A 25,579-nucleotide genomic window follows, 5' to 3' on the forward strand; every position below is an offset into this window, starting at 1 on the left:
CTATTACAAAGTATCGTAAATCTGTATTTTAAAATCTTGTTAAAAAGTAAACACATCGATGACATCCTGTAGCACTTCAAGACTGCAATATATGTGCACCCTCTCTGGGTCCTGGAATCTCTGCTCTTATATCTTCTCTAGTGTGAGACTCAAAATTATTTTGGATTCAGGATTTTGCTACCAAATATTATCTTTGCCCACTTTTTAAAACTCTTCAAAATAATAATGATACATATTTTTTAAAAGGTTCAAAGCATCAAATATTTGTAAAGGTAAGAGCCTTCTCTCCAAATCCTGCCCCTTAGAAATCACCACTGCTAATGTCTGTTTATGTAACCAAGATACACACAGTTGTTTGATTTTATTGAAATGTTTTTAAAAATATGTAAAGCAAGTACTATTTTCTATTACTACATATTGTGAATGGGGCTTATGCAATGAAAGGAATTACCCTTTTATGCTTTGAAACTTTGACTTAACGTACTTTATTACTGGATGTCTTTTCTTTCAGATGAAGATGGTAACAACCAGTGGCCTGAGGGCTTGAAGTTCCTTTTTGATTCAGTCAGCTCTCAAAACGTGGGACTGCGGGAAGCTGCCCTTCACATTTTCTGGTATGTGCATTGGTCTTTTTTTTTTTTTTTCAATTTGACGTCTTGAATGCCCAAAACACATTTCAATTGATTATTTTAGCCTAATTTAACTTTTTAGACTTAAAATAACACCTAGAAAGGCTTCTGTATTTCTGTTGGAAGTAAAGTTGGGAAAAGGAGCTTTCTTTTCACATTGATTCTTTTTCGTGTGCAGGGGATTTGTGCAATTTCGTTTCTCTCTGTTGTCTTTCCTGATTCTGAAAAGAAAATTTCTGGGGTGGTTTCTTCTCCTTTATCTGGAGATTGACGAAGTGCCACACGCAGCCTTTAGGAAGCCACTTCGACAGTAGAAGTGTGTAGCGGAAGAGGAGAGTGGTGGTTAATCCCCACTCGGTTTTCCAGGGCGTCCACAACCAATTTTTATAAAAATATAATATTATAACAAAGACCTATATATTTATGAGCAGTTGCTCTACATTTAGAATTAAACAATTATTTGCATTTACAAATTTTCTGCCCTTTTATATTACCATAGTCATTTCTACAGCATTTAAAACACGGTTACTATAACTGGATTTATAGCTTTTCAAGATCATACACATGATTTTCTAACATGAGCATCCAGGTGGAATGAGCGTAGACGTTACGCCATGTTCGTTTTTAATTGTCAGGGTATCTTGTTTCCGTTAGTAATCCAGAAAGGATTAAGTTAAAAGCATTTAGTTTAACCAGTTGTTTGCTAAGTTAAAGTGGAACGGAAGCTGGGCCACCTGGGCCACCAAGGCTAGGAGCAGATTGTCAGAAAGCTTGGCCACTGCAGCTGACCATCTGAAACGCAGTGGGTTGTTCTTGTCCCCGTTCTGCACTCCGGAGTGGTAAGGATAAATCAAAGACCTGGAAATGGGGAGCTGGGTAGTGTAGCAGCTGGGTTACCTTTACTCACAACCTAGTCCTCTCCCGTATGTTTGTTTCCAGCTCAGAAAGAGGATTGGCCGGAGGCTGGGCAGATGATTTCAGCCTTATGGGTTGGTGCCTACATTTGAGGCAGGCAAACATTTAATCAGAAGTTTTAGCTGACATGTCACTAATATAAACTATAGCTTTTAAAGAGTGCTTTGGATCATTTTTTAGGAACTTCCCTGGAATTTTTGGGAACCAGCAGCAGCACTATTTGGACGTCATCAAGCGGATGTTAGTTCAGTGTATGCAGGATCAGGACCATCCATCGGTAAATCGCTTCAGTCCCGTTAACACCTCATGTCATGTCATGTCTGACTTGTGAAGTAATCTCATGTGTAAGGGGACTGTTTTATACTTTAAAATGTAAACACTGGTTTTACCGATAAAAGAAAAATTGCATTTTGAGTGAGAAAATGTGAGTCCCGCGAATGTTTCTCATATTCAGCATTTTTATTCTCTTCACTTTAGATCAGGACATTATCTGCTAGAGCTACAGCTGCATTTATACTTGCCAATGAGCATAATGTTGCTCTATTCAAACATTTTGCAGACTTATTACCCGGATTCTTACAGGTAAGAAAGTACTGTCGTTTTACGCAAACAACACGCGCCTTCTGCGTTTGTTTGCTGGGCGCACCCTCCCCCTGCAAAGCACCCTCACAAGCACAGCCATGCCAATCCTCTTCTATATGTTGCTGTTAAAAAAAAATTAGCTTAATGGTCTCACTGAGACTAGAAGGACCTTGGAGGTCCTGGTCCCCAGATCTTCTGTTAGCCCAAGACAGGAACCATTTCCAAAGCCAACTCTTCAGGCAGGGATTGGACTGGACTATAGGATAGAAAATGATAATGGTGAGGAGTGAGCTTCTTGGATCAAGTAGACACCTGAGAATATGTGGGCAGCTCTGGTCTGGAGTGGAGATGCGTGGGCAGAGGGGGACAGAAGCTGGGCGAATGGACATGAAAATACAGTGGAAAGGAGTGTGCTGTCTCGGGGAGAGCAACTAGGAGTATATAGCAAGGTGTGTATAAATTTTTGTAGGAGAGACTGATTTGATTTTTAAGCATGATAAAAATTTAAAAAAAAAAAAAACTGTCCAGGACAAAAAAAAAAAATTAGCATAGTGCACTTACCAAAATACCTCGAGGTGGGAGGACGCAGCTGCAAACAAACGCAGAAGGCGGGTGTTGTTTGCGTAAAAATACAGAATCAGATGTTAATTGTATCCTTACTGGTTTTATTTAAATTCACATCAGAGTTCTTTGGCACACTCACTCGTTTATTCAGTAAACGTTTATTACCTTCTATCTGCTGATAGGAAACCCTGGTGGCATAGTGGTTAAGAGCTGCAGCTGCTAACCAAAAGGTCACCAGTTCGAATCCTCCTTGGAAACCCCACGGAGTAGTCATACTCTGTCCTTTAGGGTCGCTATGAGTCAAAATCGACTCAATACTAATGGGTTTGGGGTTTTTTTTTTTTTATCTGCTGATACTATTCTAGGGTCTAGACAAACATACAAATCTTTTTCCCCATTGAGTTTACATTTATTGCCTTTGAAAAGACTTTTCATCTCTTGAAAATATTTAGGTTAGAGTCTTAGAAATTTTATAGAAAGCAAATGACATAAGCGATTTATATATGCTTAAATTGGTCTTATTGAATATTTAATCACACAGTTTATTTCCCTTAAATTAACCAAATAACTTATGAGGTTTAATGCCCATTTTACATGAGGAGAAACTAAGGAGAAGAGGTTAAGAAGCTTAACCAAGGTCACAGTGACAGTAGGTGGTAGCACTGCAGTTCAAACCCAAATTGGAGCGGAGTCCTTCCTCTTTACCACCGAGATGGTAGCAGTTTGTATTGTAAAAAAAAAAAAAAAAATAGCTAATAGTAAACCCTATTGACAGAGTATAACTGCCCCACACGGTTTCCAAGGAGCAGCTGGTGGATTTGAACGGCTGACCTTTTGGCTAGCAGCCAAGCTCCTAACCATTGTGCCACCAGATCCCAAGAATGGTTTATTATTTTAAGTATACTTCCTGTCTTAATCAGAACACAAGATGATATTGGATAAGTTAGAACACTGGTTTTCAAATCATGTCAGACTCAAAACCCCCTTTTTAAAACAAGTACAGTCACGTGACACATAATGTCTGTTCAGGCGGTGTCCGACCACATGCACGTTCGTGGTCCAGCGTGCACCATCCAGGAGATTCCCACAGCTCGACTAGCAACGAGCCTGTCCCGCTGTCCCCCCACCCACGGTAACAGGTACCCCTGCTGCTGAGGGGAGTGGGCACCTGATCCTGCTTCCAAGTGGCCAAGATCAGCAGGCATTGCAGGGCCCAGCCAGGGCAGGAGCACCAAGCTGCCGAGACCGCTTCTCTACTACCCCACTGTGACCTTTATGGGGCTTCAGGGCCATGCAGGACCCAGCCAAGTGCTACCTAAGGCGTCCACGCACAGCAGCCCCCAGGCCTGTGCACTCAGAAGCTCCTGCAAACCATAGACCCAGTTGTTCACACAACCTACGAATCACACGATGTCCTGTTTCACAGAACATTTCATGGGTGTTAAGCGAAACGTGACTGTTTTATAACTTCTGTGTACTATCGTAAGATGAAATTCATAGCTAATATAATTCATCTACATGCACAGGTCAAGAGCAAGTTGCAGACTAGCTTTTAAAGTCCATTTTGGCCTTTTCCTTCCTGTGTTTTTAATAACAATTCACTTCATATACGATGTTCTTGATGTCATTCCACAATTCCTGGTCTTTGGTCGTTGGTAAAAGAGCTGAAAAGAAGAGTTCAAAGGGTGGATCGAGAAGACAAAAGTGAAATATTATAAAATATGCAAAGACCTGAGTTAGAAACCCAAAAGGGGAGAACACAGTTGGCATTTCTCAAGCTGAAAGAACTGAAGAAAAAATTCAAGCCTCAAGTTCTAATATGGAAGGATTCTGTGGGGAAAGTGTTGAAAAACATAGAAAGCATCAAAAGAAGATGGAAAGGAATACACGGTCACTGCCAAAAAGAATTGGTCAGCGGTCCGCTGTTTCAGGAGGCAGCATGTGATCAAGAACTGATGGTGTTGGAGGAAGAAGTCCAAGCTGCACTGAAGATATTGGCGAAAAACAAGGCACCAGGAGTTGAGAGAACACTAAATGATGTATTCCAACAAACAGATGCGATGCTGAAAACGCTCACATGTCTACACTGAAGAATTTGGAAGACAGCTGCCTGGCCAATGACTGGAAAAGAGCCAAATTTGTGTCCATTCCAAAGAATGGGATCCAACGATGCAGAAATTACCGAACAAAGTCATTAACGTCATGCAGAAGTAAAACTTCGCTGAGGTGATTCAAAGGCAGGTGCAGCAGCACGTCAGCGGGGAACTGCCAGAAGGTCAGGCCAGGCTCCGAGGAGGCTGTGGACGGGGGACATCGCTGCTCAGAAGGTCAGGCCAGACTCCGAGGAGGCTGTGGACGGGGGACATCACTGCTCAGAAGGTCAGGCCAGGCTCCGAGGAGGCTGTGGACGGGGGACATCACTGCTCAGAAGGTCAGGCCAGGCTCCGAGGAGGCAGTGGACGGGGGACATCACTGCTCAGAAGGTCAGGCCAGGCTCCGAGGAGGCTGTGGACGGGGGACATCACTGCTCAGAAGGTCAGGCCAGGCTCCGAGGAGGCTGTGGACGGGGGACATCACTGCCAGAAGGTCAGGCCAGGCTCCGAGGAGGCTGTGGACGGGGGACATCACTGCCAGAAGGTCAGGCCAGGCTCCGAGGAGGCTGTGGACGGGGGACATCACTGCCAGAAGGTCAGGCCAGGCTCCGAGGAGGCTGTGGACGGGGGACATCACTGCTCAGAAGGTCAGGCCAGGCTCCGAGGAGGCTGTGGACGGGGGACATCACTGCTCAGAAGGTCAGGCCAGGCTCCGAGGAGGCTGTGGACAGGGGACATCACTGCTCAGAAGGTCAGGCCAGACTCCGAGGAGGCTGTGGACGGGGGACATCACTGCCAGAAGGTCAGGCCAGGCTCCGAGGAGGCTGTGGACGGGGGACATCACTGCTGGTATCAGCTGATGCCAGACTCCGAAGAGGCTGTTGAACGAGGGACATCACTGCTGGTATCAGCTGATGCCAGACTCCGAAGAGGCTGTTGAACGAGGGACATCACTGCTGGTATCAGCTGATGCCAGACTCCGAAGAGGCTGTTGAACGAGGGACATCACTGCTGGTATCAGTTGGTGCCAGACTCCGAAGAGGCTGTGGACGAGGGACATCTCTGCTGCTATCAGTTGGTGCCAGACTCCGAAGAGGCTGTGGAACGAGGGACATCACTGCTGGTATCAGTTGGTGCCAGACTCCGAAGAGGCTGTTGAACGAGGGACATCACTGCTGGTATCAGTTGGTGCCAGACTCCGAAGAGGCTGTGGACGAGGGACATCACTGCGGTATCAGTTGGTGCCAGACTCCGAAGAGGCTGTGGACGAGGGACATCACTGCTGCTATCAGTTGGTGCCAGACTCCGAAGAGGCTGTGGACGAGGGACATCACTGCTGGTATCAGTTGGTGCCAGACTCCGAAGAGGCTGTGGACGAGGGACATCACTGCTGCTATCAGTTGGTGCCAGACTCCGAAGAGGCTGTGGACGAGGGACATCACTGCTGCTATCAGTTGGTGCCAGACTCCGAAGAGGCTGTGGAACGAGGGACATCACTGCTGGTATCAGTTGGTGCCAGACTCCGAAGAGGCTGTGGACGAGGGACATCACTGCTGCTATCAGTTGGTGCCAGACTCCGAAGAGGCTGTGGACGAGGGACATCACTGCTGGTATCAGTTGGTGCCAGAAGGGTGTTCACCTGTGCTTCACTGACTTTGCAAAGGCATTCAGCTGTGTGGATCGTGACACGTTATAGATAACATTGTGAAGAATGGGAATTCCAGAATGCTTGATTGTGCTTACGCAGAACCTTGTAAGAACCTGTTGTTAGAACAGGGGAATACCATGTGGTTTAAAATCAGGAAAGGTGTGTGTGTGGGTTGTATCTTTTCACCATACTTTTTCAATCTGTATGCCGAGCAAGTAATCCGAGAAACTGGACTATACGAAGAAGAATGCAGCATCCGGATTGGAGGAAGACTCATTAACAGCCTGCAGTATGCACATGGCACAACTTTGCTTGCTGAAATTGAAGAGGCCTTGAAGAACTTACTCACAAAGATCGAACACTACAGCCTTCACCATGAATTACATAACACAAAAATCCTCAAAACTGACCCATAAGCAGCGTGATAAACGGAAAAAGTATTGACATTGTCAAGGATTTCATTCTGCTTGGATCCACGATCAACCACAGAAGCAGCCATCAGGAAATCAAATGAAGTTTTGGGCAAATCTGGCGCAAAAGACCTCTTTAAAGTATTAAAAGGCCAAGGTGTCGCCTTAAGGACTAAGGTCACCTGACTCCAAGCCATGGTATTTTCAGTTGCCTCATATGCATGCGAAAGTTGGCCAACGAGTAAGGAAGAATTGATGCATTTCAGTTATGGTGTTGGTGAAGAAGATTGAATATACCATGGACCGCCAGAAGAAGGAACAGATCTGTCCTGGAAAAAGTGCAGCCAGAATGCTCCTTGGAAGCAAGGATGGCGAGACTTCATCTCATGTACTTCGGACATGTTATCAGGAGAGACCAGTCCCTGGAGAAGGACGTCGTGTTTGGTAAAGTAGAGCATCAGTGAAGAAGAGGAAGAGCCTTGATGAGATGGATTGACACAGTGACTGCAACAATGGGCTCAAACATGACGATCGTGAGAATAGCACAGGACCAGGCAGTGTTGCGTTTTATTATACATGATGTTGCTACGAGTTGGCACCAACTCTGCGGCACCTAACAGCAACAACAATTTATGGTGCTAACTGAACACAAAGAAGAAATAAAAAGTGGTGAACAATTCCACGTGAATGCTTGGGCGTGACTACCTGAAAGACACAGTAGATTAAGTGGTTTCAGTGATCGACACGAGTGCTGTAGCTAGTAAACGTGGGCTGATGACAGAGGCATCACTGGCAAGTCAGACACAGGTGTTGTTGCTGTTGGCAGTGGGATATCCTGAAACATTGATGCTCTGGTCAAAACACGATATATATTGGTCCTTGATTTATACAGTAGTTACATTCTTGGGGGCTTGGGAATCCTGATACCTTAAAACCAGGCAACAAATAGTTTATGAGTTAGGTTCTACGTTCAGATCATTATGAACAGGTTTTCCTGTTTTATAAATACCTGAAATAATACTATCCTGTGAGATGTAGGACATACAGAATCTCTGGTCTTTGTTCACGTTCAGTCATTGTGACAACCAAGAAGCGCCTCCTGGGGGAAGTAACACCTGTGTTGAGAGCCACTGGGTTAAAGAGGATTTAGAGGAGCTAAAACCAGAAGTTTCTAAATGATTAAAAAAATAATCATTTGGATTTAGTAAAAACTTTTCTCACCATGCTATCAATTTGAAAGGGTAACTTAGGTCAGTGACAAATCATTATCTGTTCCATACTATTGTTCTAGTGGTTTCTTACCCAAAATCTTGAGTGACTCCCTGTTTAATGCTAATAGCAGAAGTGTTTGCTCCTCTGTGTCTAGAGTTATGTTGAAGTGTCAGCCAGCGTTCCTAGTAGTTGTCACTCTAAAGGAAGCAGTGGTGGATACATAAATGCACACTTACACGCCACAAAGGCCATACTTGACGTCAAAGGAAAATAAATTCGGCAATGGTGAACACAATAGAGCCATCTTAGGAGGGAATGTTTACTATGTGTGTAGGAAAGACCAGGATATGGACATAGGAAGGACGAAGGAAACGGGTTCCTTATAGTTACAGAAAAATTCATTGAGTTTCATTGTGGTTGTAGTTTCACTGGTTTTAATTTTGGTTTAAATATTTTGTATGTTTCTTGTTAACATTAATTGAAAGGAAGGTGTCCGTATGCTTTATGGATAGAACATTTGTGTACTATAGATTGCTGAATCGTTACTAAAGTAACAACACTGTTAATTCTTAAAAATGTTTTGACTAATGAGGCCTTGTAGTGTAACCCTCGGGGCACCTTGAGAGAGAGGTATGCACAAGCTTTCTTTCTCTTTCATACTTTTTAGGCTGTGAATGACTCCTGCTACCAGAATGACGATTCAGTCCTGAAATCCCTTGTTGAGATTGCAGATACCGTTCCAAAGTACTTGCGTCCTCATTTAGAAGCTACCTTACAACTAAGCCTCAAGGTAAATGAACCACTTCCACTATGTTTTCTGTTTCTTGTTTTTAGTTACTGATCTTAACTAGGAAACCCTGCTGGCATGGTGGTTAAGTACTATGGCTGCTACGCAAGGTGTTGACAGTTCGAATCCACCAGGCACTCCTCGGAAACTGTGTGGGGCACTTCTACTCTGTCCTGTAGGGTCGCTATGAGTTGGAATCGACTTGACAGCAGTGGGTTTGTTTTTTTTTTTGGATCTTAACTATTAAACATGTGACGTGTAAATATTTCTTCTTTGTAGTTATGTGCAGACACTAGCCTCAATAATATGCAGCGTCAGCTTGCACTTGAAGTGATCGTGACCCTCTCTGAGACGGCAGCCGCTATGTTAAGAAAACATACTAATATCGTTGCACAGACTAGTAAGTAAAAGTTCTTTAAAATAGTTTCATGCGTTGAAGTGGCGAACTTAATAGATAAATTCGCTGAGGGTTACATAATTTACAGATGTTTGAGAATATGATGAATGCACTTTTAGAATCTGATGACTCTGGGGAAGTGCATACTCGTGTACACTCACATGCTTCTACCCAAAGTTGTGGGTCTGCCTTTAAGACTTGGTGTTACAAGTAGGATGTCTGTAGTTGATGGCGGTATATTCTGTTATGTATGCTAAATTTTGAGTTAATAGAGTTAAAAATTTTCAGAGAGGGCGTATGGACATCTACTCTAAAATTCTTATAGATTGACAGACTGAAAAGCTAGCAATAACTATGATACTTTATAATAGAGGCAGGATTAGAACACAAATCTAACACTGATCACAGGGCTCTATTCACTACCTCATGTTGTTTTGTTTTGTAGACCCTCTTTGCAGGAGAAACTTGAATCTATCGTGCTATGGAAATAGTAACTTTAAAGTTCCCTTGTGCTGGAGTACAGGGTGGGGAGCTACTAACCCGATGTTTTCTGGCCTGGTCGTTTCTTCACATATAAATCGGTGTTTGAACAGTTGGTTATGTTCATTTAGACGGTAAATACATCACCACATTTACTTTAAAGTGCTCTCTGCCTTTTATTTATCTCACACTGAGGTAGTGGCTGAAATTTTAGACACATTCCCATTCAAGTCAGGAAGAGAAAGTAGCCTCCCTGTCACTGCCTCTGTTGTACAGCTGGTCCTGGACAGTGTAGTAAGAGATTCACGTGAGTGTAAAAATTGGAAACGATAAAGTTGCTGGTTTGTAGGTTGTGTAATTGCCTCCATGAAAATATGAAAGAATAAACAGGTAAATTGTTAGGCTGATTAAAGGGTTTAATCAGCAAGGTTGCTGGATATGAGGGTAACATAAAAATAATGGCATTCCCATAGACCAGTAGGCATCATTTGGAAAATTTACTATGAAAAAATATAATAGCAGGCATGACTTGTAGTACCTGGGAATAAATCAAAAGATATATAAGGCCTTCATGGAGAAAATTGAGTAGTGTGGAAAGACCTGGTAAAAGAATTAAATATCAGTTCTCCTCAAATTAATACATAAATTCACTATAATTTCAGTCAACACTCCAGTAGGATTGATCCTGAAATTCATGTGGAAGGACAAAGAACCTAGAGTAGCCAAGATAATTTAGAAAAACAAGGTGGAGACCTTGCCCTATCAGCTGCGAAGATATAGAATTTGTTGATGGTGCAGGTGTTGTAGACAGATGGAAGAAAGGAGAGTCTAGGAGTGGGTCCACTGGCATGGAAGCAAAGATGAATAATTCATCTAAAGTTGTTGGAACAACTGGTTATTTCTATAGAAAAAATATGTATCCCAAAAATATTCTATAAAAGCCAATTTTGGGTTGATTAAAAACCTAAATATTACAGATACATTTTACAAGTAAAGCTTAGTATTAGAAATTTCTTTAAGATTCTGAATCACAAACCATAGCCACAAACGTTGCAAAATACACAAATTCGAAAACAAAGTTTTTAACAAAGCACATACACCATAAGTGAAGATAAAAGATAAACCACAAACTGGGAGAAATTAGTTGCCTTGCACAGTCAACAAAGTTTTGGAATCTAGAAAAGCTTAAAACAAGGGTAACTGTGGAATACAAATTATCGGAAGTTTGACGGTATCACACGTTGGTGAAGAGTGTGAAGCTGAGAGGACTCTGATGCACAGTTCCAGGCCACATAACACATTATTGGTGAAATATGACATGCCTCCTATTTGGCTTTCAATGGCATTATAAGTTTGCACAACCATTTTGGAGAGCAATTTGATGATTTTTAGTAATATCAAAGATACTCATAAGTATTTCGTACCCAGAACTCTTGCTTGTGAAGTTGGAGACAAGTATAAGAATGCTCATCAAAGCAGATTTTCCAGTAGAAAGATACTGGAAACAACCAAAATGTCCATCAACAGGACAATGGATGAATAAGGGAATGCTGTAAAGTAATTAAGATTGAGATTAACATGTATTAAGAAAAAGTACATTGCGAAAGGATACATAGAGTAGGCCATTTAGATAATAAAAATGAAATCTTGGAATAGATAACATTCTGTAGTTCTAGTATAAAAACAACTTGATTGACTTGCGGTGTGCTTACCTCTGGTGACGGGGAGAATGCAGTAGGATTCAGGAAGTTCATAGGAGGCTTTGACTTCTGTCCTTAATGTTGCTTCTTAAAACAGGATGTGAAGCAAATACAGCAAAAGGTTGAAATTCTAGAAACCTCTTTCAGAGGCAAAGTAAATCCTTCATTTTTCACTTGACTCCAGAATTCTCGTTTGTAAATGGATGTTGACAAAATAATAACTAAAGAAATAATCCTTTAATTTAGTTCCTCAGATGTTAGCCATGATGGTTGACCTGGAAGAGGACGAGGACTGGGCAAATGCTGATGAGCTCGAAGATGACGACTTTGACAGGTAACTCCGTACGCCAGCTACCTCGCGGAGGTCTCTTGACAGAGCAGAGCGAACCCAGGGTGGAAATGAGAGCTGTGGGCCTGCAAGGCCCATCCCTCTTCACTGGTGTCTTCTTTAAACCTAAGTTAAACTTCTAACTTTGGGATATGAGGGCACTTGAAGCTTTCAGTTGTGTGCATTGCTGTATCGATATTTTAAATAGTATTTCTTACTCATGTATAATTTGTTTTAGTAAAATTTATATACCTTTAATGAAAATTAATGAAGATACTTTAATAGTAAATAGGTAATATATAAAATTATTTTGTAATCAGGAAATGAAAGACACCCAGGACAACAAACAAGGATGTTTACCTTCAGAAAAAACCTGACATGAAATACAGCAAATAAAACAGTTACCTTTCCTCTCCTGTCTTAGTCTAAATTTTCTTCAGGATTAAAATAAGTATAAAGAAGCTTTATTATGATAAGTGCCTTTATATGCATAGGCCTCACTTAGAAGATCTGTTTCAGCAAAATGCCCTGCAAAACACCATATTTTCCCGGTATAACGCACTTTAGGATAGAGGGCACAGTGATGGCAAGATGGGTACACTGTAACATTGAAATCACTATTTCTAGTTATTTCTTTAGACTTAGAACACCTCCGTGGATACAAACGCCTATAAAAAATTGAGCAAATTTTGTTTGAAGTTTACTGTATCTGCTGTATAGTAATGATAATAAGGATTCTACAGGGAAAATACTAAATAATGCAGGAAGCATGAAAAGAAGATGGAATGAATAGAGAGCCACTGTACCAAAAAGAAGTGGTCGGTGTTCAACCATTCCAGGAGGTAGCATATGATCAAGAAATGACGGTACTGAAGGAAGAGGCCCAAGCTGCACTGAAAACATTGGCAGAAAACAAGGCTCCAGGAATTGACGGATACCAATGGAGATGTTTCAACAAATGGATGCAGCACTGGAAGCACTCACTCAGCTATGCTAAGAAATTTGGAAGACAGCTACCTGGCCAGCCAACCTACAGAGACCTATGTTTGTACCCATCCCCGATAATTTATCACAGTTATTGAACAATATCATTAATACCACACAGAAGAAAAATTTTGCTGAATATCATTCAAAAGCAGTTACAGCAGTACATTGAAAGAACTGCCAGAAATTCAAGTCAGATTCAGAAGAGGACAAGGAACAGTGGGTATCGTTGCTAATGTCAGATGGATCATGGCTGAAGGCAGAGAATACTAGAAAGATGTTTACCTGCGTTTTATTGACTTGCAAAGGCATTCAACCGTGTGGATCGTAACAAACTATGGATAACATTCTGAAGAACGGGAATTCCAGAACACTTAATTGTGCTCAAGAGGCAGTCATTCACACAGAACAAGAGATACTACATGATTTAAAGTCAGGAGAGGTATGCATCAGGGTTGTATCCTTTCACTGTACTTATTTAGTCTGTATGCTGAGCAAATAATCCGAGAAGCTGGAGTACGTGAAGAACAACGGGGCATCAGGATTGGAGGAAGACTCATTAACAATCTTTGATACACAGATGACATAGCCTTGCTTGCTGAAAGTGAAGAGGACTTGAAAGACTTATTGATGAAGATACAAGATCACAGCCTTCAGTATGTATTACACCTCACTCAACATAAAGAAAACAAAAATCCTCATAACTGGACCAATAAGCACCATCATGATAAAAGATTGTAGTTGTCAAGGATTTATTTTACTTGGATCCATAATCAACACCCATGGAAGCAGCAGTCAAGAAATCAAACAATGCATTGCACTGGGCAAATCTGCTGCAAAAGATCTCTTTAAAGTGTTAAGAAGCAAAGATGTCCCTTTGAGAACTAAGGTGAGCCTGAACCAAGCCATGGTGTTTTCAGTCACTTCGTATGCACGCAAAAGTTGGACAGTGAATGAGGAAGACTGAAGAAGAATTGATGCCTTTGAATTATGGAGTTGGTGAAGAATATTGAATATGCCGTGAACTGCCAGAAGAACGAACAAATCTGTCCTGGAAGAAGTACAGCTAGAATGTTCCTTTAGAAGCAAGGGTGGCAAGACTTTGTCTTACGTACTTTGGATGTGTTATCAGGAGAGACCAGTCCCTGGAGAAGGACATCACGCTTGGTGTAAAGCAGAGGGTCAGTGAAAGAGAAGATCCTCAGCAAGATGTATTGACACAGAGGCTGGTACGCTGGGCTTGAGCATAACAACGATTGTGAAGATGGCCCAGGATGGGGCAGCATTTCATTCTGTTGTACATAGGGTTGCTGTGAGTTGGAATTGACTCTACAGTACCTAACAACGATGATGGTCCCTTATGTGTGTATAGAGTATAGCACTTTGAAGTGCTGTTGTTTTAATTGATCTTCTGAGTATTCCTATTATAGTGCAGTAATGGAGGGTGAGGATTGAGTGATTTGGCTGAGGTTACATAGTCAATTAGACTAAATAGTAACACCGTTTTTCTTACTCCTCTGAGTATGTCGTACTACCCAAACCCAAACCCATTGCCACTGAGTCGATTCTGACTCAGCAACCGTGTAGGACAGAGTATAACTGCCCCATAGAGTTTCTAAGGAGCGCCTGGTGGATTCAAACTGCAGACCTTTTGGTTAGCAGCTGAGCTCTTAACCCAGGGTTTCTGTCATACTATCACCGTTCTTAAAAAACTGAAAATATTCCCCTGAAAGACTGGGTTGTTGTCGTTAGGTGGCATTAAGTCGGTTCCGACTCATAGCGACCCTGGGCACAACAGAGTGAAACACTGCCTGGTCCTGAGTCATCCTTACAATTGTTGTTATGCTTGAGCTCATTGTTGCAGCCACTGTGTCAGTCCACCTCGTTGAGGGTCTTCCATTTTTCTGCTGACCCTGTATTTTACCAAGCATGATGTCCTTCTCCAGGGACTGATCCCTCCTGACAACATGTCCAAAGTACGTAAGATGCAGTCTCACCATCCTTGCCTCTAAGGAACATTCTGGCTATACTTCTTCTAAGACAGATTTGTTTGTTTTTTTGGCAGTCCATGTTGTATTCAGTATTCCTCAACACCACGATTCAAAGGTGTCAGTTCTTCTCCGGTCTTCTTTATTCATTGTCCAGCTTTCACATGCATATCGTGCTATTGAAAATACCACGGCTTGGGTCAGGCGCACCTTAGTCTTCAAGGTGACGTCTTTGCTCTTCAACACTTTGAAGAGGTCCTTTGCACCAGATTTGCCCAATGCAATGCGTCTTTTGATTTCTTGACTGCTGCTTCCTTGGCTGTTGATGGTGGATCCAAGTAAAATGAAATCCTTGACAACTTCAACCTTTTCTACATTTATCATCTTTTTCTTTTTTTGCTCATTGGTCCAGTTGTAAGGATTTTTGTTTTCTTTATGTTGAAGTGCAATCCATACTGAAGGCTGTGGTCTTTGATCTTCATTAGTAAGTGCTTCAAGTCCTCTCCACTTTCAGCAAGCAAGGTTGTGTCATCTGCATAATGCAGGTTGATTAATGAGCCTTCCTCCAATCCTGATGCCCTGTTCTTCATATAGTCCAGCTTTTTGTGTTATTTGCTCAGCATACAGATTGAATAGGTATGGTGAAAAAATACAACCCTGAGGCACACCTTTCCTTACTTTAAACCAGTCAGTATCCCCTTGTTCTGTCCGAACAACTGCCTCTTCATCTGTGTAAAGGTTCCTCATGAGCACAATTAAGTGTTCTGGAATTCCCATTCTTCACAATGTTATCCATAATTTGTTATGATCCACACAGTCTAATGCCTTTGCATAGTCAATAAAACACAGGTAAACATCCTTCTGCTATTCTCTGCTTTCAGCCAGGATCCATCTGACATCAGCAATGATACCCCTGGTTCCACGTCCTCTCCTGAAACAGGCCTGAATTTCTGGTAGTTCCCTGTCAATATACTGCTGCAGCTGTTTTTGAATGATCTTCAGCAAAATTTTGCTGGTGTGTGATATTAATGATATTGTTTGATAATTTCCACATTTGGTTGGATCACCTTTCTTGGGGGCTAGGCATATGTGTGGCTCTTTTCCAGTCAGTTGGCCAGGAAGCTGTCTTCCATATTTCTTGGGATAGACGAGTGGGCACCTCCAGCGCTCCCTCTGTTTGTTGAAACATCTCAATTGATATTCCATCAATTCCTTGCGCCTTGTTTTTTGCCAATGCCTCCAGAGCAGCTCGCACTTCTTCCTTCAGTACCATTGGTTCCTGATCATATGCCACCTCTTGAAATGGTTGAACATCGACTAATTCATTTTGGTATAATGACTCTGTGTATTCCTTCCATCTTCTTTTGATGCTTCCTGCATTGTTTAATATTTTCCCCATAGAATCCTTCACTATTGCAATTCGAGGCTGGAATTTTTCCTTCAGTTCTTTCAGCTTGAGAAAGACTGGGAGCTAGTGTAAACTACTGTAACAGATAATAGGTTAACAGAGGTAAAAATTAAAGTCACTTGGCTTTCAGAATATGGGGAACATTTTTAAGGCTTAATCACATCGTTGAAAATGACTGACTTCTGGCTTAATACTGTTTTGAAGTACAGGTTTCCCCCGCTATCCAAAAGTACAGTGTTCCTATGAAACCTTTCATAAGCTGAGATGGCATAAAGTAAAGAAGGAGTTACCAATAATTTATGTGGGAAAATTTTTTGAGTGTTCCCAGACCCAAAAAATAAACTACCACATCATACCAAGGAGCACATGAAAGTCTTAAAGAGCTGTCTTAGGCTTTTCTGACACCTTAGGACACATCCTGCTAACAGATGCACAAAATTAAGCCCAGATGCTCGCGAGCACAGTTTAAAGCGATGGTGGCTTGGTGCCGAGATGCTGAGTGTAGTTCCCGGGCAAGGGGCTTTGGGATGCCACTCTTCGCTCCTCATGGTATGTGCTGCCTCTCCAACAGCTTGCCACAAAACACTGAACGCTATTTCCACGTTTTGCCTTTTTTCACGAAAGTGAAAATCCTCTTTGGATTTCTTGCTATTAGCGAAAACAGGTACTAGCATAGGCCTTTCGCAAAAGCAAAGTTACGTCAAGTGGACTTTGGAAAAGCGGGGGTTACCTGTGTATGAAAGCAGTCACTGGAAATAACCTGGTAGGGGCCATGCTTCCCATCCCTGTTTCAGTTACTGTAATGTGCTCCCGCCTGCCCTTTAGTTTGTCTTGTAAAAAGTATTTAAATATATACAATCTAAGAGATTTTTTTCTGGTAGACAAATAACATTTTTTTATCTGTAAGTAAGGCATAAATATATTTTCAGGATCAATTGATCAGTCAGTTAAGAACCTGCTCTAAATCAAAACATCATTTGTAGCTATGTCTTCAGTCTTGTCACAGAACACAGTTGAAGGTTATGCACCTGACACACACTAAGCTAGCTGTTCCAGGCCAGAATAAGTGTGCAAATACTAGTATGCCCAGATTTTTTTCGTTTTTATTAAAAACACTAGAACTGAGTTTTACTTCTGTATATTTTTGGTAATGCAACTTGCACCCCTCCAAGATGTTTGAATAAGCTGACAGTGAGAGCAGGAAATAATACTCTCAGTTCGCTATGATCTGTTCATTAAGGAGGTTCAAGGGTATGTGTCCAGGAAATGAGATACACGAGACTCTCCTAAATACTCCACTTTATACCTTTGAGTCACAAAAGTTTCAGAAGCTATTTTTGAGTATAATTTTTTACCAGGGGAGGGAACTGTGCAGGGGTCTTGAAAAATAAAGCGCAGAGTCAGGACTCCTCAAACTAGAGTGAATCATCCCCCAGAACTTCAAAACCCCATTTGAAATACTGCTTGAATTACGCTTGTTTTCAGTCCTAGCGTACTAACGTGTTTATTGGTATGTTTGTGTACTGTTTAGCTTCTTTCTTACACATTTCAAATATGTTGAATACAGTACTTTGTTTGTTTAGCAATGCAGTTGCTGGCGAGAGTGCTTTAGACCGAATGGCTTGTGGACTTGGTGGAAAGCTCGTCCTACCAATGATCAAGGAACACATTATGCAAATGCTGCAAAACCGTAAGTTGTTTGTCCTTCAGATGCTGGAATCAGGGAACAGGACCTTCTAAATCCTGACTGCGACAAGTGTCGCTCCGTTCTACCTCCGTGAGATTGGCTTCACTGTATAGAAAAAAATGACAAATTCTGAGGAAAATTTATAGGCCAGAAATATTTAGATTTTAATTTAAGACTTCGTTATTTGAATGTTTATTGAATATTAGCATATATGATTCCTACAATCATTCTTTGTGCCCATTATCTTGCATTTCTTAAAAAATAAGAAATTCAATCTAGGATTCAGAACAGAAGTCACATCTGTATTTCAGCCAACATTTCTCTAATATTTGGGCAGTCGTCACTCTTTGTGGCGGTAATTTTATCAGTATCAAGAATTGCTGCTGAATGCGTGTTTTATTTTTTTGTCTTTTAATTACAAAGTTAACATCTTGCTATTTTGAAGAACTTGAAATAGAGTAGTGTATAAACTGAAGTCCTTCAAAAATTCGTATTCAGAGGTGAATATCGTTAGCGTTCTTTTGAGACTTCTGTGACCGCATTCGTGCAGACTGGCGTGTGAATCTCCGGGTATACCGTACCGGTCCCCGGTTTCTGCCCCACAGTGTACCGTACTGCCATGTACAGTCTGTCTCCTCTGCAACAGTTGCATAGCTTTTCGGAACTCCCCATGAAATGTTTATGGTTGTTGATTACAAATAGCGCTGATGCAAACACTGTCCTATAGAAATCCTGGCTTACTCGTGTGACTGTATCTACAGAGTGGATATTTAAGAGACAAGACTTGAGGGTCCAGCCACTGGTACAGGATCTTAAAATGGTAGAATGGTTTAACAGGCAACCAGCTTCAAAGGAAAGTGAATTATTGAGAACCCTGACTCTTTTGTGATTTCTCCTAGTTTCTTACCCTTTTTGATTCTTATTTACTATCCTTGAAAAGCCATGGTCAAAAACTGTGATCCCTTTTCTATCATGAGATTTTATATCTGGATGTTGAATAGTAGTTTTCATTTTTTCCCCTAAACTTTTTGAAGGTCTTTTTCCAAAGGGTTAGAGACTCTCAGCATAACAGATTGTTTGATCTGTAGGAGTTACTGGAAAGAGTAAACCTAGCTCTTACATTCTTAACATGAAAGTGAGGCCCAGAGACATTGAAAGTTTGCAAAGGTCACCCAGCTATCAGTGTTTCTCCATTGGTTCACACTGCTCTTTTCAAACAGACTGTTGTAGGTGTGGTTGTGATTTGTAGTTATCGAATTGGATTTCAGGCGCCTGCTACAACGTACTAACTGGGTTGCAGAAGACTTTTCATAGGTGGCCATAAACTCTCAGTAAAGGTTTGTCGTTGTTAAATGTATGACTTTCAGCCAAACCTTGGTTTCCTGGCTCGTAAAATAGGAAAATGATGCTTGCCCTACAACCAGAATTGGTGTTAGGATCAAAAGATGTAGGTGATAATACGTGAAATATACTTAAACCATGGTAAATGATGCATATTTCTTTGTTGAAATTTTATAGTAATATCTTTTTGCCCAAAACACTCACTAGTGTTTGCCCCATCGAATGTTCCGTGACGCTAAGAAACTTAACATACATCTATATTTGTCCTGCTTAATTAAATAAATAAATTAAAAACTTGTTTTTCTTAAAACAATAAATGTTAAATTTAAAAATATTTTGAAGTTCAGAGGAAAACCATCTCCAAATCTCCCCACACCCCCACCCCCCGCTGTTATCATCACATTCTACTGAGCATATTTCCAGGAATTTCACCACTGGGAATATATGAGAGTTTTTTTTTTTTTTTCTCTCTCTCAACCAAATATGGACACTTTTCTATTGCATTTCTTCTTTAATAAGTCCAATATGCAAGGAGTTGCATCAGTTCTTGATACATTGGTTTTTCTAGGGTCATGATTTCTTAGTTGAGAAATACTGGCTTAATGGTACATTGAGTAATTGAAACCAATTAGAAACATTTACCAAAATGTTTTAATACTTAACACTAAGAAATATTTTAGAAATTCTTTGTGCGGCAGGCCCTGTTACAGCAGAGCTCATCTTTACATGGGTTTGTGCTCCCAGAAGTGAAATATTAAGTCTGATGTAGGTTTTCTACAATTTAGTTAATCCCCTGCATCAACGGTTCTCAAACAGTGCCCTCAGGACCTCTTCATACCCTGAAAAATTACTGAGGATCCCAGAGTGCTCTCGTTCATGTGGGTTGTATCTATTGATCTATTCATGTTTGTCATATTAGAAATTAAAACTGGGAAATATTTAAAATGCTTATCTGAAAAATGGAGCCCTGGTGGCGAAGTGGTTCAGAGCTTGGCTGCTAAACAAAAGATGGGTGGTTTAAATCCACCAGCCGCTCCTTGGAAACTCTATGGGGCAGTTCTACTCTGTCCTCTAGGGTCACTGTGAGTAGGAATTGACTCCATGGCACACAACAACAACCTAAAAATAACAATAAGAAACTACTACATATTAACAGAAATAACATCTTTTATGAAGAGTAACTATTTCCTAAAACCAAAAAAGAGTGAGAAAATGACTTTTTTTGTTGCACTTTTACAGATACCTTTAATGTCCGGTTTAGACAGCTGGCCTCTCATCTGCTTCTGCGTTTAGTCTCTGAGGATTTCACACATGTAATCTCTGAAAAATTTCACTGTACCCTCAGAGAATGAGAGTGAAAAGAACAAACAACATTTTAATATTAAGAATAGTTTTATCTAGTGAACCCCCGGAGGACCTCAGGTTCGCCCTGGGCTGCTGGCTCTGCTCTAGGAACCATTGCGGCACATGACCCAGTGTTAGAGATTTGTGTCAGCTTATAAGACTTTTTTATAAATAAATTTTGGCGAAGCTGGGAAGAATTATTTATAAACATTATAAAAGTTTGATATAAGCTTTTGGCTTCCTCATTGCCTTTTAACCTGAAGCAACCTAGAGGAATTAGTGTAGTAAATACATAAATCAGAGGCAGGGAAGTTATAAATTAGAATAGGATATGAAACAGTAGAAGAAACATTGCTTAGCTAATACTCCATTAACTCAAAAGTCAATAGCCATTATTAACATTCCAAAAAACCAAAACCCACTGTCACTGAGTTGATTCCGACTCATAGCGACCCTATAGGACAGAGTAGAACTGCCCGTTAGGGTTTCCAGGCTGTAATCTGATGGGAGCAGGTGAACTAGGGCTTTCTCCCACCAAGTGGCTGCTGAGTTTGAACTGCCGACCTTTCAGTTAGCAGCCAAGCTCTTAAACTACCACCATACCACTAGGACTCCTTATTAACGTTAGAATGTTAGTAAGGTTCATCAGTATTCATTTGTGATGTTAAATCTTTTCTCCTTGGCTTTTTTTTTTTTTTTGAATAGGAAATGTAACCAGGAAAATCAATAAATCCATATTCTCTAAATATAGCAGTGTGTGACACAGAAAATCCAGATGTTTATTCCTTATAGTGACTCTTAGGGGGGGTGAGTCTTGTTTTCTTGACTCACCAATGATATTTGTTAATTCTGTCCTTTTCTCTTATTTGTTGGAACTATTTCTTAATATATGTACCTGTCTATTGCAAACTCTATGGGCACTAATAAGATACTTTATAAATAAATTTTGGCGAGGCTGGGAAGAATTATTTATAAACATAAATGCTTGATATAAACTTTGATAAGCTTTTGGCTTCTTCGTAGCCTTTTAACCTTTGGATGGGATGTGCTTGGTGACATAACCACTTCAGCTGTTACAGTGAGATAATCCAGTCAGGCACTTTGTAGAATCTATTTTCTAGTTAATAAATGCATCTAACAGATTGTTTTTCTTCTCCAAATTTGGAGAACTTTTTATAGGTTACCTTGTTTATGTTTTCTAATTACTGTTCCTTTATGTGTAATTTTTTCTCTAGCTGACTGGAAATATCGGCATGCAGGATTGATGGCCTTATCTGCCATTGGCGAAGGGTGCCACCAGCAAATGGAAGGAATTCTAAATGAGATAGTAAATTTCGTTCTGCTGTTTCTTCAGGATCCTGTAAGTACCAGGAAATAAGTGTCTCATAATTATCACCATAGTTGCACCTGGGAACGTTGCTTTGCTCACGGAAGGAAATTTCTTCCAGCATCCGAGAGTGAGGTATGCGGCCTGCAATGCTGTGGGGCAGATGGCTACAGACTTTGCACCTGGTTTCCAGAAGAAATTCCATGAAAAGGCAAGTAGCAAGACCTCAAACACATCACACTTGTAAGATGAGGAGCAGGCCTTTCAAATTCTGTGTGTTTGGTTTCGTTTTGCAGGTGATTGCAGCTCTGTTGCAGACCATGGACGACCAAGGCAATCAGCGAGTGCAGGCCCACGCCGCAGCCGCCCTCATTAATTTTACTGAAGACTGCCCCAAGTCGCTGCTCATCCCGTATTTAGACAATTTGGTGAAACACCTGCATTCCATCATGGTACTTAAACTTCAAGAGGTAAATTTTACAGTCTTCGTGTTTGCAAGCCCCTGTGTTTATAGGTTAATCTGATGATGAGTAAGACCTGGAGAAAGACTTCAGCATGGCCATATAGAGCAGAAAGAGGCAGACTGGGGGGATTCCAGCCCACGCTGAGGAGTTCAGGCCTGCCAAGACCATGGGCTGATACTGGAATTGGGAAAGAGTCTCAAAGGCAAAATCAATGTATGAATTGTCTTCAAGATAAGGCAGATGAATTTTTTAACTCTGATTTATGTAAATTTAGAATTACTTTATGTTCTTAGGCAGTGTGAGAAATGATGATTATGTGATTGTAGGAAAATTATTGTGAGAGAGAAACAAAAAACGAGAAAGAGTTAAGGGAAGACAGCCATGATCGTCATCCAGGGAATTTGGTAATAGTGGCAATGGAGGGAAAGAGATGATTTTAGAAGACATTTCATAGGAAACATTAACAGCTTTTTTTTCTGCCGGTTTGAATTTAAAAAGATGGAAGAGGAGGAAGTGAAAAATGCTTACCCTTCGTCTACCCTGGGTGACAGAAACAGATGATGGGAAAAGGATACCCTTTTTGCTTTAAATATGTAAAAATTTTAAAGCGTTGGCTACCTAAGTAGAGATAGTTTATAGTTATGGTTTAAGTAAGAGATGCTGTCTGAGAACAATAACTGAGTGATGTTAGTACAGCAGCATGTGAGAAAGACGATGTAGGAGAGAAAAGCAGGAACGAGCCCGTGTCTCATCTAAAGCAGTGATCCTCAAGTTGTCCATGGGGAAGGAGCACGGTTTTTTTGTAAACCCTGGTGTACCAATACTGAAGGATGGATCAGAGAACAAGGAGGAAGACTCACAAACTACAGCGCCTCGAAAGCCAGAGAAAGAGGCAGTTGAAACAGGTTGAGTGCACAGTGTCAGGTAGCCCAGTGAGAATGTAGTTAAAGGAAGCAGGAGTTTATCTGAAGACAGAAAAAGTGGAGCCACATTGAAGGGGTAGGCTGGTTAAATCAGGAATAGGTGGATAGAAAGTGACTCGAAAAGTAGGTTTGGGTAGAGGGCTGCAGAGTCCAGCGAGTGTCTGTCTTCTTCCCTGCCCCCAGAGGTTCAGTAATCGGGGTGGGGTGGGGAGCAGTGCTTAAAGCCTGAAAGGAGTTGCTCAGATGGGGTGGGGAGGAGGATAAAGTACGTGAGCGAAAGATGTATGAAGACGAGGTAGGCTTAAAGATCTAGCTGAGGACAAGATGCTTTTCTCAGGTCACAGGCAAGGTGAAGACATTAAATGTGGAGCATGTGTGGAGTTGCAGAAATAGGGAATAAGATAACTTCTTAGAGGTGTCATGGAACTCATAATACAAGGCGAAGTCCTTTGCTGAAGAGTGTGGTTGATGGGACAAATGAAGAAAATCAAGTTTTCTCCAGGTATTCATATCAATTGACAAAAAAATTATAAAATAACGTGTGTGTGTGTATGTACGTACATATATATATATATGACCAGGTGATAGCATGGGCCCAGCTGCAAATACCCAGTAACTGTTAATTATAGCCAGGTCCGAGCACAGTAGACAGATCATTGGTTCAGGAGAAATGGTGATCTCATATGTTTCACCAAATGGAGAAATAGATGCAAGAAAGAGTAACAGGTTCATTAGTGGGGAGAGTCAGACTCTGGCTAAGGTAAGAAGTTAGGGGAAGGGGCTAACAAGAGAATTTTCTTCACAACAGAGTAGGGCAGCTACTAGCACGGAGTATACAGTAAGTAGTGGGAGTAAATTACAAAAAATATGGGTAAGAAGAGTAGGCATTAAGCTTGATGGATATAAAAATTTAGGAGAAGTCAGTGTTTGTACTGAGAACTAGCTGTGCTTTGAGATAAAGCAGAAATAAAGGGTATCTTGGAAGAAGTACAGCCAGAACACTCCTTAGAAACGAGGCTGGTGAGGCTTCACATCATGTTGCCTGGACGTATTATTAGGAGGGACCAGTCCCTGGCGAAGGACATCATGCTTGGTAAAGTAGAGGGTCAGCGAAAGAGAGGAAGACCCTCAATGAGGTGGATTGACACAGTGGCTGCAACGGTGGGCTTAAACACAGCAACAGTTTTGAGGATGGCACAGAGCTGGGTCATGTTTCATTGTGTTGTACGTAGGGTCTCTGTGAGTCAGAACCTACTCTGTGGCACCCTACAATGACAACTGTTAAAAGAGAAAATCCCACACAAACAGTTTCACGAGGATCATTTTTATGTCTCTGCTTCCGGAGAGGTCGTCTCAGCTTGCTGTTGCAGAAGAACGTTGAGGAACGTGAGGGGAATAGCTCGTGCCGAGGCGATCATTGTAATGACGGTGGCAGGTTCAACTGCCGCAGGTTTTACCTTTGCTTCGGAGCAGGGTATTTCTTGCCATTTTTTTATTTAAGTAACTCATTCGGTGTGTGTTCTCCTTCTAGTTGATTCAGAAAGGCACCAAGTTAGTTTTGGAACAAGTCGTGACGTCCATTGCATCAGTTGCAGATACTGCAGAAGAAAAATTTGTTCCCTACTATGACCTGTTTATGCCGTCATTAAAACACATTGTTGAGAATGCAGTTCAAAAGGAACTCAGACTTCTGAGAGGAAAAACTATTGAATGCATCAGCCTCATCGGTCTGGCTGTTGGGAAGGAAAAAGTAAGTGATTTGTAGTATTGTGTGTGTATGTACTTTGGCTGTGGAGGTATTGAGAGTACGATAAATGATGTTTCGTTTAGATAAATGGTTTTTCGGTTATTTGGATTTTTTTTGTTTGTTTTTCATCCATCAGTTCCTTACTCTCCTTTCACATTACTCCCATTTTATACATAAATACATTGTTGCCTTCGTATTTTTATCCTTACTGAGTTTCTCCTTAACTCAGTTATGTTCTTGGAAAACCCACTTCCCCTACCACACATGTAGTCTGTCTCTTGGGAGGCGTGTATTTATGTTTACTCATTTAAACCGTGTGCTTGGAAGCTTGCCAGTTTTTTCTGTTGATCCAGAAAGCATCAGGTGTGTCCCAAGAGGCAAATCTATATTCATATAGCTCCTCAGAAAATAATTACGGGGACCAGTGGCCAGTACATTTTTTCTTCCCCGCCAGCATCTCAGAGTAGTCCAAGTTAACCCAGAAGAAGCTCCTGTGTCACCACTCGTTTGCTCTCACCCGCAGACCTAACAAATGGAACTTCTCTGTCTTGTCTCCCCTCAGACCGGCATCAGTGTTAACTTCCCTTATAAACTGTTCTGTGGGACTCTGAGAACCTAGCC

The 25,579-nt window shown here is 41.3% G+C and overlaps 1 protein-coding gene and 1 long non-coding RNA gene across 2 annotated transcripts in view; both read left to right on the forward strand.

The window, feature by feature from the left end:
- The window catches only part of IPO5 (importin 5), a 51,757-nt gene that overhangs the window by 11,553 nt on the left and 14,625 nt on the right, over positions 1 to 25,579 (forward strand). The window contains exons 4-14 of the mRNA XM_049853261.1: positions 512 to 614; positions 1,725 to 1,821; positions 2,022 to 2,126; positions 8,721 to 8,843; positions 9,120 to 9,240; positions 11,664 to 11,751; positions 17,709 to 17,815; positions 21,733 to 21,857; positions 21,946 to 22,035; positions 22,121 to 22,294; positions 24,743 to 24,961. Of these exons, the coding sequence (XP_049709218.1) occupies positions 512 to 614; positions 1,725 to 1,821; positions 2,022 to 2,126; positions 8,721 to 8,843; positions 9,120 to 9,240; positions 11,664 to 11,751; positions 17,709 to 17,815; positions 21,733 to 21,857; positions 21,946 to 22,035; positions 22,121 to 22,294; positions 24,743 to 24,961 (1,352 nt within the window). The remainder of the gene's footprint in view (positions 1 to 511; positions 615 to 1,724; positions 1,822 to 2,021; positions 2,127 to 8,720; positions 8,844 to 9,119; positions 9,241 to 11,663; positions 11,752 to 17,708; positions 17,816 to 21,732; positions 21,858 to 21,945; positions 22,036 to 22,120; positions 22,295 to 24,742; positions 24,962 to 25,579) is intronic.
- LOC126058262 (uncharacterized) lies at positions 3,122 to 8,709 on the forward strand. The gene is made up of 3 exons (XR_007513157.1): positions 3,122 to 4,965; positions 5,070 to 5,482; positions 5,535 to 8,709. It is a non-coding gene; the product is annotated as an uncharacterized LOC126058262 (long non-coding RNA).

This window comes from Elephas maximus, chromosome 14 (assembly GCF_024166365.1).
Source record: "Elephas maximus indicus isolate mEleMax1 chromosome 14, mEleMax1 primary haplotype, whole genome shotgun sequence".
Classification (NCBI taxonomy): Eukaryota; Metazoa; Chordata; class Mammalia; order Proboscidea; family Elephantidae; genus Elephas; species Elephas maximus.